Source organism: Salvia hispanica, chromosome 5 (genome assembly GCF_023119035.1).
Source record: "Salvia hispanica cultivar TCC Black 2014 chromosome 5, UniMelb_Shisp_WGS_1.0, whole genome shotgun sequence".
Lineage (NCBI taxonomy): Eukaryota > Viridiplantae > Streptophyta > Magnoliopsida > Lamiales > Lamiaceae > Salvia > Salvia hispanica.
Window position 1 is genome coordinate 7,811,002 of NC_062969.1, and position 12,792 is coordinate 7,823,793.

At 35.1% G+C, this 12,792-nt stretch overlaps 2 protein-coding genes across 8 annotated transcripts; one reads left to right on the forward strand and one right to left on the reverse strand.

Annotated features, from left to right (window-relative positions):
* Window positions 1-2,176: 2,176 nt before the first annotated feature.
* On the reverse strand, window positions 2,177-5,060 carry LOC125191385 (vacuolar-sorting receptor 1-like). Of its 7 annotated transcripts, XM_048088933.1 has the most exons (11): window positions 4,812-5,060; window positions 4,570-4,673; window positions 4,078-4,102; window positions 3,898-3,972; window positions 3,732-3,820; window positions 3,571-3,624; window positions 3,238-3,285; window positions 3,069-3,155; window positions 2,926-2,953; window positions 2,478-2,537; window positions 2,177-2,350 (listed from the first exon to the last, which is right to left on the reverse strand). In XM_048088933.1, the coding sequence occupies exons 5-10, from the start codon at window positions 3,789-3,791 to the stop codon at window positions 2,512-2,514; spliced, it is 303 nt and encodes a 100-aa protein (XP_047944890.1). In that variant the 5' UTR covers window positions 3,792-3,820; window positions 3,898-3,972; window positions 4,078-4,102; window positions 4,570-4,673; window positions 4,812-5,060; the 3' UTR covers window positions 2,177-2,350; window positions 2,478-2,511. The 7 variants fall into 7 exon arrangements, with proteins under 7 accessions (XP_047944890.1, XP_047944891.1, XP_047944888.1 ...); XM_048088934.1 differs by having other exon boundaries at window positions 2,926-2,950; window positions 3,898-4,102; XM_048088931.1 differs by having other exon boundaries at window positions 3,898-4,102.
* Window positions 5,061-6,860: 1,800 nt separating this feature from the next.
* LOC125189329 (putative late blight resistance protein homolog R1B-17) lies at window positions 6,861-8,084 on the forward strand. The gene has a single exon (XM_048086616.1). It carries the CDS (start codon window positions 6,861-6,863, stop codon window positions 8,082-8,084), a length of 1,224 nt encoding a protein of 407 aa, XP_047942573.1.
* Window positions 8,085-12,792: the final 4,708 nt, after the last annotated feature.

Sequence of the window (12,792 nt, forward strand, 5' to 3'; positions counted from 1 at the left end):
AAATACATCGAATTATAAGTAGTTTATGTAGTACTACTATTTCTTGGATAGTAATCATATCCAAACAGAAGATATCGTTTATTTTGTTTGTTTAATTTCCCAAAGCTAATCTAAAGCTACTCTCCATATCTCGATAATGAAAATTTCCATAATCAAAGCGCAAAATCAGATATTTACCAAAATATTTAGGCTGAAGCGACTATATATAACTTATCAACCTCTCGCCTCATTCCTCATACTTCTCTAAACACCAAATTCACAAATTTCTCCCGAAGATCAAATTAAGGCGATGGATGCGACACAAACAGAGACACGCGCTCTTGAATCGGAAACAATTTTATGGTGGCCATGGAGCATGGAGGAATACGAAACGACAGCGACGAGGTTTAATGAATTAGCCCAACATGAAGGAACTACCGTTGAGATCTTGCCTTTTCAAGCCACCCCTCCTCCCGGCTTCTCTTCCTTTCTTCCCAATTGCTACGGTTTGCATATCCGCGTCTGGACCGTAACCAACACCGACGACCACGTGGATTCGCCCGAAGACGACGTCCTTTCCAGTTTCAAGACACGTTGCTGCGACGAAACCGACCAAGATGAAGAAGAAGTTTGTTGCATATGTCTAGACGATCTGTACCGAGAATCGGTGACTAGTTTGGATTGCGGGCACGAGTTCCATCCGGACTGCATACGGAGGTGGCTGGTCCGCGGTAAGAACTTCTGCCCCCTCTGCAAAGCCACAGCAATCAAGGAGCCACTTCACTTAATGCTAGATTCTCTTAGTATCAATTGACGAACTAGTTATAATAGCAACTTTTTCTTTTTTTAAAAAAAATTTGGCAACTTTTATTGCTAATGTAATAGTAATTCTTTGAACTAAACGATTTAATCTTATTGTTTCATCGATTCTTGGATTTGTTGAGAGATGTATTAATACAATTATATGCGCTTCGATCAAAGTCATGATTTTATCCAACAATACATATGTTTGATACTCTATAGATTAATCAAATTATGTAAAAAAAGAATGAGGAAAAATATAAAGGATCCTTACCACGTCTCTTTTACTTAAATTATAAATGTCAAAATCCTAGCTCTCCGTTATTCTTGAGTATATTTTCATAGAATTTCTATGTTTGATGGAATTGAAAAGTAGTTTAATTTTTGAATAAATATGATTATTAAAATTAAAACATAAAACACTATGTAGTTATAATTTGTTTTAGTAGAATAAATACTACTATGGCATTATGGCCTTAAGATAAGTTGACGGTTTGATTAAATTGATATTGATATAATAAATAAGTAAAATTATATCGACTTTGACATTAAAAAATCCAAATTCAAATCCAAACCCAAGACCAACTAAACAACAAAGCATCATCCACCATGTCAATAATAGTGGAGACGCCAATTATCCCAAAAGGTCAAAATTGAGTAAAAGACGCCACTTAGTAACAAAAATTTAGTATGAATTTAAGAGAAAACACTTTCAGTTATGGTAATGTCAATGATTTAGTTATATGCAATCTTTTCGATCAACACATATCCTCTCTCTCTCTTGACTTGGCTATTGTAAATTTCCTTCCATATTAAAAAAGTTTCAATTTTTTATTTCAAAATTTGTTTTGTAAGATATGACCTTCAATTAAATTGCCACACTTGAATAAATTATTCTTAATATTATTATAAATAAGGAAAGTATCTCCATTAGATAGAATCTACCTGAACACTACAAGAAAGGAGGTGATTTGCTAGCACCATTGTGCTCGCAAAAAAGGTAATGAAGTGCTCACAACAGCCCGTTTTGCTAGCACACTGCGAGCACCAATTGTGCTAGCTATAGCGCTTGTAGCAAATTTGCAAGTAGTTTTGCGAGCAGGAGTTATTTTGCTAGCACCATTTTGCTCGCTAATAGGAGAAGTTGACCAATGTATATATGTGCTCGCAAGTTTGCTAGCAACTCTATTGTGCTCGCAAGTTTTCTAGCACCTCTATTGTGCTAGCAGGTTTTTGACCATTTGTAATTAGTGTATTCATCTACAATTCTAATATTATTTTTTTTAATTTATTATTTGGACAATTTATTAAATAAAAATCATAATGACAATAAAAATGTAACAAAACTAAAAAATTATATAAAATTAATAATATTGTTTTACACTTTTAGTTTATAAAGACTTAGAGCTATTTTTGACTTATCATTTCGTCAACCTATGCACTATGGCTCATCACCCGTTCCAAAACCTCCAAATTTTTTTCTCTAAATCTGTGCGCAACTCGCATTTTGCTCTCTAATTCAGCATATGCTGCTGCATTTTGTATGCATGAGGCTTTGTCTCCTAGCAACCTGCGATCCAAATTCACATGCATTTCATCAATAACTGTATGCAAAGCTAAATGATTGACTACTAAAAAATACTAGCAATAAAAAAATAGAACTGTTTTGCAATTTCGAATTTTGTGTAAAATCTCACTCATGTTCACTTCATCTCCTCCCAAGTGAACAAATTAGTACTTGAAGATCTTACTGAAATCTGGGAAACAGAATGTCAGCACATTGTTAGCTGATCATAGTTTCCGGGATGAGAAATGAGAGGACCACGTTTCATAAACAGAAATGAGATGCATCTGAGAGAATCTCATTCATAGGACCATCCTTATTTTCTTGACTTCTTATTCTCCGAGTCACTAACTCTATATCTCATGTATGTAGACCTAGTTCTAATACCATTTAGATAATTAAGTGAGAATCCTATATTTTCTTCTAATATCTGTACTACAAAAAGGTAGCATAGATCTAATCTATTATATAAATGTATAAATACATATGCAAAACAAGTAAGAAGATAAGAAAGCATTTTGTGGTATTAAGATGATGAGAAAGCAATTTGGCCAGTTTGAGAAAATGTAAGGAGTTCTCACCAAGAAGTGCATCTTCTCTGTGTGCCTTCTTGCACATCGGACATTAGAATAATGAACATCAGCATTTATTATAACTTAAGACAGTAAAGCCAAATACTTCATAATAAACAAATGAATCCGGATATATAGAAGGGGGATTTTACCTTCACATAGCAAAATCCTTGTGGATCAGCAGAGCTCTTGCATCCTAACACAATCCCACACCTATACTCCATGACATGTGAATTATTCTGAGTTGCATTCACATTACAATAACACAATAATAGAGCATAACCTCAACAATTAATAACAGAAGTCTTGCAATCACATAACCTCAACAATTAATAACCCTTCTGCATCTGATCCCATAACTCCAAAGTTCTGCAAAGTGCAAACATCCAAAAACCAAAAGTTAATCTATACCAAATTCCTCGAGTAGTAAAGTTATGCTGAGAGATAATATATCCCCCCTTCAGCTGATTGAAGCACGCCACAAAAAATGAAAGAAAGTGCACATCAGTTTAAGTTGTGTTTTCCTTTGCTATAGGATATATACTCATTGATAAACAGCGACAAACATGATATAAAAATAGCTTTAGATTCTCATGTCTAAAACATCCAGTGTCACCTTTAGCCAAAATTACTAAAAGGTAAGAAATTATTTACCTTTGACAGTTGACTTGGATTACAGCAAATCTCTGCCCAACTGCCTTTGCTGACCTGCAGGACTTGTTTTTCTCAGAAATGTTATTTACAGTCACCTTAGAAAAAAATAGGTGCAGAAAAAACTAATGTTTAAAACTATTTCGAAATTTCATAATACTCACCTGAGCATCCTGCTCTTCCTTCAGAACTGGATTGTCCGAATCAACATCTGGATTGCCCATGCATTTTTCAATTTTTTTAAGATCAAGCCCTGATATGCAAGCAATATTAGTAGATGATTACCACAACAAAGACATGTGTGTTAATAAGAAAGACATCAATAACCACCTAAAGATTTGATGTCACCGTCAGCACTCCTTATTGTATTTCTTCTCCTTCATGGGACATCTATAATTTGAAAATCTGTAACATAATCCCACCACATCCAAGGTTTTTTAGTTTCATTGGCTACTCTGAACACACATAGCTGCCTCAAGTTTTCAATGACAACGTCTTTTCCCTCGTAACCTGTGCCTGAAATCTTGCTCAGGGTCTGGAGCACAATATCTTCCATGGTTATGCATTGAGGATGCAATAGTTTACCAACAAACGCCAACACACCACAATAAAATCTTCAAAGACCATCTCCATCATGCATGCACTAATTGAGCAGGGGTGCTTATGATATTAATTGTATAACTAGGTATCCAACAGATCAGGGGAAAAAAACAGAACAGAGCAGCCAAACTCTTGTTAACCAGAAGCACATGATTTACTATCAAGTCTGCTAAGTTCTTAAACTTAAATACTAATTAGTCCAACTAATTTCAGTTCTACAACACTATTCAGCAAGTTTAACTACACATTGTGATGTTAATAATTTATATCACAAATCATCATGTAATTATATCACAAATTATCATGATGTTAGCATCTCCATCAACTAACTTTCTCAAATCAACATCTAATAAGAAAAAAATCAGACTACGCGCTATATATACAGTTTGGAAGGGTACGAACCATGCTATCCTCGACCTCATCCGGCGTGGCGGAGCTCGAGCCAAACCGAGATCTTTGCATCGCTTTGTAGGCTTGATTTTTCCCCATTTTCGTGATAGTAAATTCTACAATTTTATCCAGCAATAATCGATAAATTTTTTGAAGCGAGAGTCATGAAACAAGAGAACCTAAACAATTAAATTCATTCCATTGATTTACAGAGAATTATTGAAGATAGCAATTAGAGAGGGTTATAGAAGTACCGGCGAATCATTCCACAAAACGAAATTCCATAAAATTTCTATCAATTTCTCGGCGAAGCCAAGCAGAGGGGAATCGAGTGGATTGCTACAGAGAAAATCGGAGATTCTCCGATGAGAGCGGCGGAAGGGAGCCGCCGTGAGAGAGGACTTTCTCCAATAGGGCAGCCGGAGCAGAAAATACGAAAATTGGGTGGATTACGTAATTGGAGTATGGAGATAAGCTGAAGAATTATTAGAGATGCGGTTTTGTTTAGTGATGAATGTTTAGCATTTTTAGCCCTTCTACTTTGCGAGCACCTATTTATGCTTGCAAATTTGCGACCACGGGTACTTTGCTCGCAAGTTAGCGAGCACATGCATATGTATGCACCGTTTGACGCGATTGCGAGCACAGTAGCAAATTTGCGAGCACTATATGTGTGCTCGCATAACTCCTCATTTTATGACAAATTGGTCGTTATTTGTGGTTTTGCTCGATATCATGTTCGCTATTTTGTGAGCAGATGATATTATGCTCGAAAGTTTGCGAGCACCGGTGGTGTGCTCGCAAAAAGTTGGTCGCAAACGGAAGCTTTTTCTGTAGTGGAAAAATCAAATTTCAATTTCAATTATCGAAACAAAAGTTACTTTCCATGTGGGTCTCAATCATTAAAATTTCCATAATGAAACACAAAATCAGATATTCTTCCCAAAATAGTAATTTGAGCTAAAGCAACTTATATATATCTTCAAAGCTCACGCCATTCGTCACACTTCTCAAAACCCTAAAGCTTCTCTTTCTCTATCAAATTTCATACCAAAACCAATGGCGATGGAACAGACATATACTCTTGAGGTTGAGCCGGTAGCGATTTTACGGTGGCCAATGGGCGCGGATGAGTTAGAGGAGTACGCGACGATGATGTACGGTTGGGATGAAGCAGCGGCGCATGATGGAGTTACTCTTAAGGTCTTGCACTTTCAAGGCTACGACGTCGTGGTCAGGGTCTGGTCGCCTCAATCCAACGGCCATATGGATTCGCCCGAAGCCGACGTTCTCTCTTGTTTCAGGACACGTCGCTGCGACGATACGGATCAAGATGAAGAAGAAGTTTGTTGCATATGTCTAGACGATATGTACCGTGGATCGGTGACTACATTGGATTGCCGCCACAAATTTCATCCTGACTGCATACGGCGGTGGCTCGTCTGTGGCGAGAACTTCTGCCCCCTCTGTAAAGCTCCGGCGATCAAGTGATTGTGATTCTCTCTTAGTTTGAATGTAAGCCTATGTTAAGATGTATGGATAGTCATGTGTAATTACTGACGATCAATGAAATAGCCTTTTTCCATATGTTGGTTGCAAACAACTAACGAGTAGTAGTAATGCATCCAAGTGGTAATTTTTTAAATAGAATTAACGGTCATAATATATGACCATTAACATAATTTAACTAGTAAAATGTAATACTATTAATAAGCACATATGCACATATTTATACATAAAAATTAAATACTATATGATACTAATATAACTTAAGAAATTCAAAAGCCAAATAACTTAAAAACTAATTTGATTTTGTATTTCGTGCGTGGTTTTGTATTGTGTGCCTTCATTGAAATCTAGGGCTCCCTACTAATATCGGAAAATCGTACGTCAGGTATTGGGTGGAAATGGATCCCCTGTTGTGCAAAATAGGTGTTGTGCCATTTCCATATGAATATATTTCTCCCTTGTTGACGATTATGAGTTTTAAAAAATGTGATTTGGTAAAATTATTGAAATGTGGGTCAAGTTTTGCATGTTAGTTTAAATATGAAATCAACTATTTTAACAATAGGCCCACAAATTTTAGCATATTTCACTAATAATACAGTTAAAAATAAAAGAAGTAGAACGTTGTTTTCTTCCTCAAAAATATTTCTAAACTAACTACCGTCAACTGTGTTAGATGACTATTTTCTGGACAAGCCATGTTGAGGTCATTTTATAATCTCATCAAATAACCAAGCATCACATTCTCCATCTTCTCTCAAAATAAAGACCAGAAACAAATCTGAGATCCATCCATGGCAGCAGCTTTCGCAGCTCTAGTTTCTCTTCAAAATAATATACTACTCCTTATCAACAATCACCACAACCATACATTTTCCTTTGAGAGAGAACAAATTGTATCCCTTTTGGATATTGTCTGTTTCCTGATCGATTTCGTGGAAAGCTACGACGATTCCCATGGATCCAGAAGAGAAACAGCAGAAGCGTTAGAGATGCGAATTGCGCATGCAGCTCAAGTGACAGCAGATGTGATCAAAGCACATATGGTGCATCAGATCCGTTGCGGAAAGACGCGATCATCTCGTTTCCTGCTGGATCTGCACAAAGCAACCCAAGGAATGGATTACATGAGGAGAAAGGCATCAATTGTGAGTTCGCACAGTGGATTGTTGGAGCCGTCCACAAATCCATCATCATCATCATCCACAAAGTCAACGCCTCTTGTCACCTCTTCCAATATGGTCGGATTTGATGATATCTTACTTCAACTTCTGCATCTTCTCACCGGACCTCCGTTGCGTCGGCGAGTCATCCCCATCCAAGGCATGGGTGGAATTGGTAAGACTACTCTTGCCATAAATGCATTTAAACATCCATATACCGTGCACCACTTTGATGTTTGCCTTTGGGCAACAATATCTCAAGATTATAGCATTCAAAAAATTTTGTCACAACTGTTGTCTTGTCTGAGAGGATCCACTAGTGGAACTGTTGATGAGATGCAAGAAAGGTTATACAAGAGTTTATACGGATTAAGATATTTGATTGTTCTTGATGATATGTGGAACCTCAAAGCATGGGATGATATGAATGTGAAATCCTTGTTTCCGGATACAAACAATGGAAGCCGAGTTGTTGTGACTACCAGGAATGCGAATGTAGCCAATCACGTGGGCGATTATCGTGTTACAATGGGTTTTCTGGATGAGGACAATAGTTGGCATCTATTTTGTCAAAATGCATTTGCAGAGCAACAAGATTGCCCTCCTGAGTTGGAGGAGACTGCAAAGAAGATAGTAGCACGGTGCAAAGGACTTCCCCTAGCAATTGTTGTTGTCGGAGGCCATCTCAGGAAGTCCCCAACGGCTCTTGCCTACTGGGAGAATGTAGCACAATCAATTTTGTATTCTACAGGGAACGATGAGCACTGCTTGAATGTGTTATATTTGAGTTATAAATACTTGCCTGCTCATCTAAAGCCATGTTTCCTACTCCTTGGAGCATTTTGCAGAAGATGAAGAGATTTACGCTGAGGATGTTCTTAAACTTTGGATTGCTGAAGAATTTATACAACATTTTGATAATCACATATTGGAAGAGGTTGCAGCGGATTATTTATGGGATCTTCATATGAGAAATCTCATATTAATGGATAGGTTGGACTATAAGAGAGACGTATATATATTTAAAGTACATGACATTGTAAGAGAATTGTGCCTACAAACTGCCAAGAAAGAGGAGTTTTTATCAGTCTTTGAAACTTCACGAGGCATAACTAGGGATCGTCGGGTTTTAATCAATGGAAAGGTGAATCATGAAACAATAACCTCAGATGCCCCAGTCCGTTGTCTGATATGCAATGGAGGTCGTTATGGTATAAACAATCTGAATGACTTGAAATTGTTGAGAACATTGAGTAACGTTGTTACAACATTCATAAGTGAGTCTATTTTTCAACAAGTTAACTTGCGGTATCTAAATGTGAGTCTTGCTTATATCCCTCGCCGGTTTCTTTATTATGTTCCCTCGTCGATATCATTGCTTTGGAATCTGCAAATATTAACAATTTTTATACCAAATCAATCAAAAGTAATTGCACCTTATGGGATTTGGGAGATGGTACAGCTTAAGCAGATTGAGATCGACATGATTTGTCTCATTGATCCTCTTCCTGTGGATGATGCAAATCGCATGGTTATGAGAAATCTGTACACACTTATGAAGGTTGAGAATTTCAGGCTTAGTGAAGAGGTTTGCTAGAGAATCCCGAATGTGAGAGAACTAGAGTTATCCTATTGTGATGAAGTAAGTTGGTATTACTGTCCCCGCAATCTTGGCTGCTTCCATCAGCTGCAATACCTAGCATTGGAGTTCGATGGCAATTCCAAGTGGTGTGAGTTTGCTACGAACCTCACTTTCCCAAGTTCTCTCCGGTCGTTGGGTTTAATTGGTTGTGGTGTTGATTGGGAAGAGTTGACAATGATGGTTGGATCATTGCCCCATCTTGAAAACCTTTCATTGCTACAAAATTCAGTCATTGGATCTGTTTGGACCCCTGTTGAGGGCAAATTCTGTCACTTGAAAACCTTGACTATTAATCGTTGTGGTGATTTAGTTTGTTGGAATGCAGACAACTCCCATTTTCCAGTCCTTGAATATCTTAATCTAAGAGATCTGTCTAAACTGATTGAGCTCCCATCAGGCATAGGAGAAATAGCAACGCTCGAAGATATTGAGTTGAAATACCGCAGCGCATCTTCGAGCATTTCCGCAATGAGAACATTGGCGGAACAAGAGGAGCTTGGTAATGAGAGCCTTCGACTCACTGTATATTTTCGTGGTGATGAGGAAACAATTGAAAGCTTCAAGAAGGAGGTTGAAGAAGAGAATCTCACCAGCAGTAGCAATCTGTCTCTGCATCTCATCAGTTACTAATAACATCCATTCATCTGCTCCTTGCATCTCCAAGGTCTTCTACTCCACTTAACTTCCTTTCACCTTTCATTTCAAATTTATTGTGTTTTAGTTCAACTATAAAATTATTCATTACTCCCTTTGTCCCAAGTTATTTGAATCGTATTTCATTTCTACCCGTGCCTAGAACCCGTGCTCTTCAATCTGAAGCAATATTATGGTGGCCATGGAGCATGGAAGAAATCCAACGGACAATGATCAGTTTGATTTAAGTTTCTGCACATTACTGTTGAAATCATGCTGTGGCTTGCCCCCTGTACAAAGCTCCGACGATCAAGTGATTATGATTCGCTCTTTGTTTGAATGTCATGTGTAACTATTGCCGTTCAGTGAAAAAGCGCTTTTTTATGTATTTGGAAAACTTTTATTTGATCTATTTAGCAAATCTTAATATATATACAAAATCATGAATTATAATTAATTATAATAATAATAATGTAATTTTATTATGTTGGCAGTTAGTAATAATTTACTAAGAGAACCTTATCGTAATTCTAAAATTATAGATCATATTTCTTATTATTATTATTATTATTATTATTATTATTATTATTATTATTATTATTATTATTATTATTATTATTACTACTACTACTACTACTTATTATTATTATTATTATTATTACTACTACTACTATTATTATTATTATTATTATTATTATTATTATTATTATTATTATTATTATTAACTAGAAATTTTATGTAATTATAAAATTCCGAATCATCTTATTGTTATTATAATGATCTCAGTTAAAATATTAATCACTGCAATTATTATGTCAAATAGTTGACTAAATTTAATTGATCCATATAAATTTAGAATCATAATAAATTATCTTGATATTTCAAAAGTCATATTTTCTGGAATCGTAGTTCAAAAATTATATTTTCCACAATATTAGTACTTTTTTTTATAAACAAACAAGCTCTTTAGTAAAAAAAGTCTGTAATTAAATTATCAATCTCTTTACCAAATTTTTTTTTTTATCAATCTAAAGAATCGAAATATTTGTTCTATAACAACTTGAGCTCTAAAGCATAAATATTAGTATTGTCCAATCAAATAAACGAGCAATACTACTTAAGTAATGTATTTTATTGGAGACATCTAATCGACTTCGAAAGATTAGTTTTCCCACAAAATTAGGATTACAGGACTAGAATTTTATTTATAATTAATTAAAATTAAAAATTAAAAGTGCATCTTAAATTATTATTAAATGAAAATTCAATCGTTTATGTTGTGCTTAAAAACATTGGTAATGGTGGTCCAATGATACTTTAGGGACAATGATGGATTTTCACGAGGCCCAACCATGTTTTTCATCTATTTAAGTCTTTACTTAACGAACTATTCCATATGTATACCAACTTTGTAATTGTTTTATAATGTTAAAATGAAATCAGTCTATTAAGTTTGGACGATCCAAAATAATAAAAAGAGCCGAATAAATTAGGACATAGGGAGAATATAATAGTAGAGCGGAGGCATGAAGAGTTAGTAGTAGCTGGAAATATGAACGTAAAACATCTTGGACAGTTGGACTTGTAATATTTTAGAAGTATAGTTAACAATTAGTACAAATTTGAATAACATTGTTTCCCATAAAAAAATGTGAATAAAAATCAGACACCATAATAATCAGGAAAAAGGAGATCATTTTTTCTCTAAATTTCACAAATACACACCATATTCTGGCATACAAATTTCCTACCACTAGATATATATACCACAGAATCTCTCAACAACAAACCTTGTTGAAACTATAAACAAAATGCTATTACCCAATAAATTAAGACAATTCTAAGAGCATAATACAAAACCTAAAACATGTAACTTATACATCAAACCGCAGAACCTGGTCTGGTAACGTGAGCCAAATCATCTACAAACTGAACAACTTCGGCAGTCTTCTCCATACTCATGCTGCATGCAACCTACGACCTGAACACGCCTTCCATATTGGGAGTCTCCTGTTGAGAAAACCGTGTAATTTTCTATCAAACAGTGAAATGAACCGATTCAGTAATTTCAAAATTAACCCAATGGGGTCTACCTCGATAAAATTACTTCCCCAAATAAATTCTCTGGAAAGACTGGTGGCGACATTGTCCTCTCTTAAATACCAGACTCCAAACAGAATTTATCAGTCGGTGTACAAAACACTACTACCAAACCCGCAAATAATATTGAATACAATATCACAACAGAAAATAAAACCCAGAAATAAATGCGGAACAAAATAAATAATAAAGAAAGAACACACCCGAAACTTTGCTAACGGAGTTCGGCCAAATTGCCTACGTCTCTGAGGACCCTCTGCAGAGTCCGCTTATATTTAAATGGAGAAGAGAATACAATATTTGGGATGTTTACAAACAGTGGCGGAGCCAGACTTTTAACGATGGGGGGGCCAAACAACTACTTTGTCCGTTCATGAAAAATAGTCTCATTTATAGACGGCACTAGTTTAATGAGAAAGTAAGTAAAAAAGAGAATATATAAAAATGTGGGTAAATTATAAGACGAAAATTTTCCATTTTTGTAAATAAACTATGTTTTGTAGACATTTCAAAATGAGAAAATGAGATTTTTTTTGTGAACGGAGAGAGTATTAAAATATATTGAGTATGTTCAGTGTTCGGAAACAACTCGAACATAAGCTAGAAAAATATGAATATATTTTTAGGGCATAGCATTGATATTAATTTTTCTAATATTATACAGAATTATATATTTACATGTCTATAGAATTGTTTTTACTCTTAAATCATAAATATCATTCTTTATTAATATAACTTTAAATCATTTATGCAAAATTACTCGAGAGAAAATCAATAATACTCTAAATGAATACGATAAAAATAAACCAGAATTACTAATTTAATAAATTAAAAAATAAAGACATTTATACTGTTCTAGAGTTAATAATTATCTACTAATATTAGAAAATCCGAAAAAATATAATCCAGCAGTATTTGTTGTAGAGTATAAGAATCCAAAATAAGCATAAGTTAGGAAAACTTAGTAAAACTGATGCACCAGCAGGATTCAAACTTGTTATCACGCGAATGAGAGGCTTGTTTTCACACCAACTGTGCTAGCTACCGATATTACTCATACTGTATACATATAATATACTCCCTCCGTCCCAATAAATATGAAACGTTTGTTTTTCGGCACAGGATTTTATGTAGTGTTGTTTTGTGAGTTAAAGAAGAGAGAGTAAAATAAGAGAGAGGGAAAAGTAG

What these genes read in the sequence shown, in the direction of transcription:
- LOC125191385 (XM_048088933.1), bottom strand. Translation starts at nt 3,791, where the DNA reads ATGGGCAATCCAGATGTTGATTCGGACAATCCAGTTCTGAAGGAAGAG. An exon ending in ATCCAAGTCAACTGTCAAAG is followed by an intron (nt 3,286 to 3,570) that starts GTAAATAATTTC and finishes TGCACTTTGCAG; the next exon opens with AACTTTGGAGTTATGGGATC. An exon ending in AAGGATTTTGCTATGTGAAG is followed by an intron (nt 2,954 to 3,068) that starts GTAAAATCCCCC and finishes CCGATGTGCAAG; the next exon opens with AAGGCACACAGAGAAGATGC.
- LOC125189329 (XM_048086616.1), top strand. Translation starts at nt 6,861, where the DNA reads ATGGCAGCAGCTTTCGCAGCTCTAGTTTCTCTTCAAAATAATATACTA.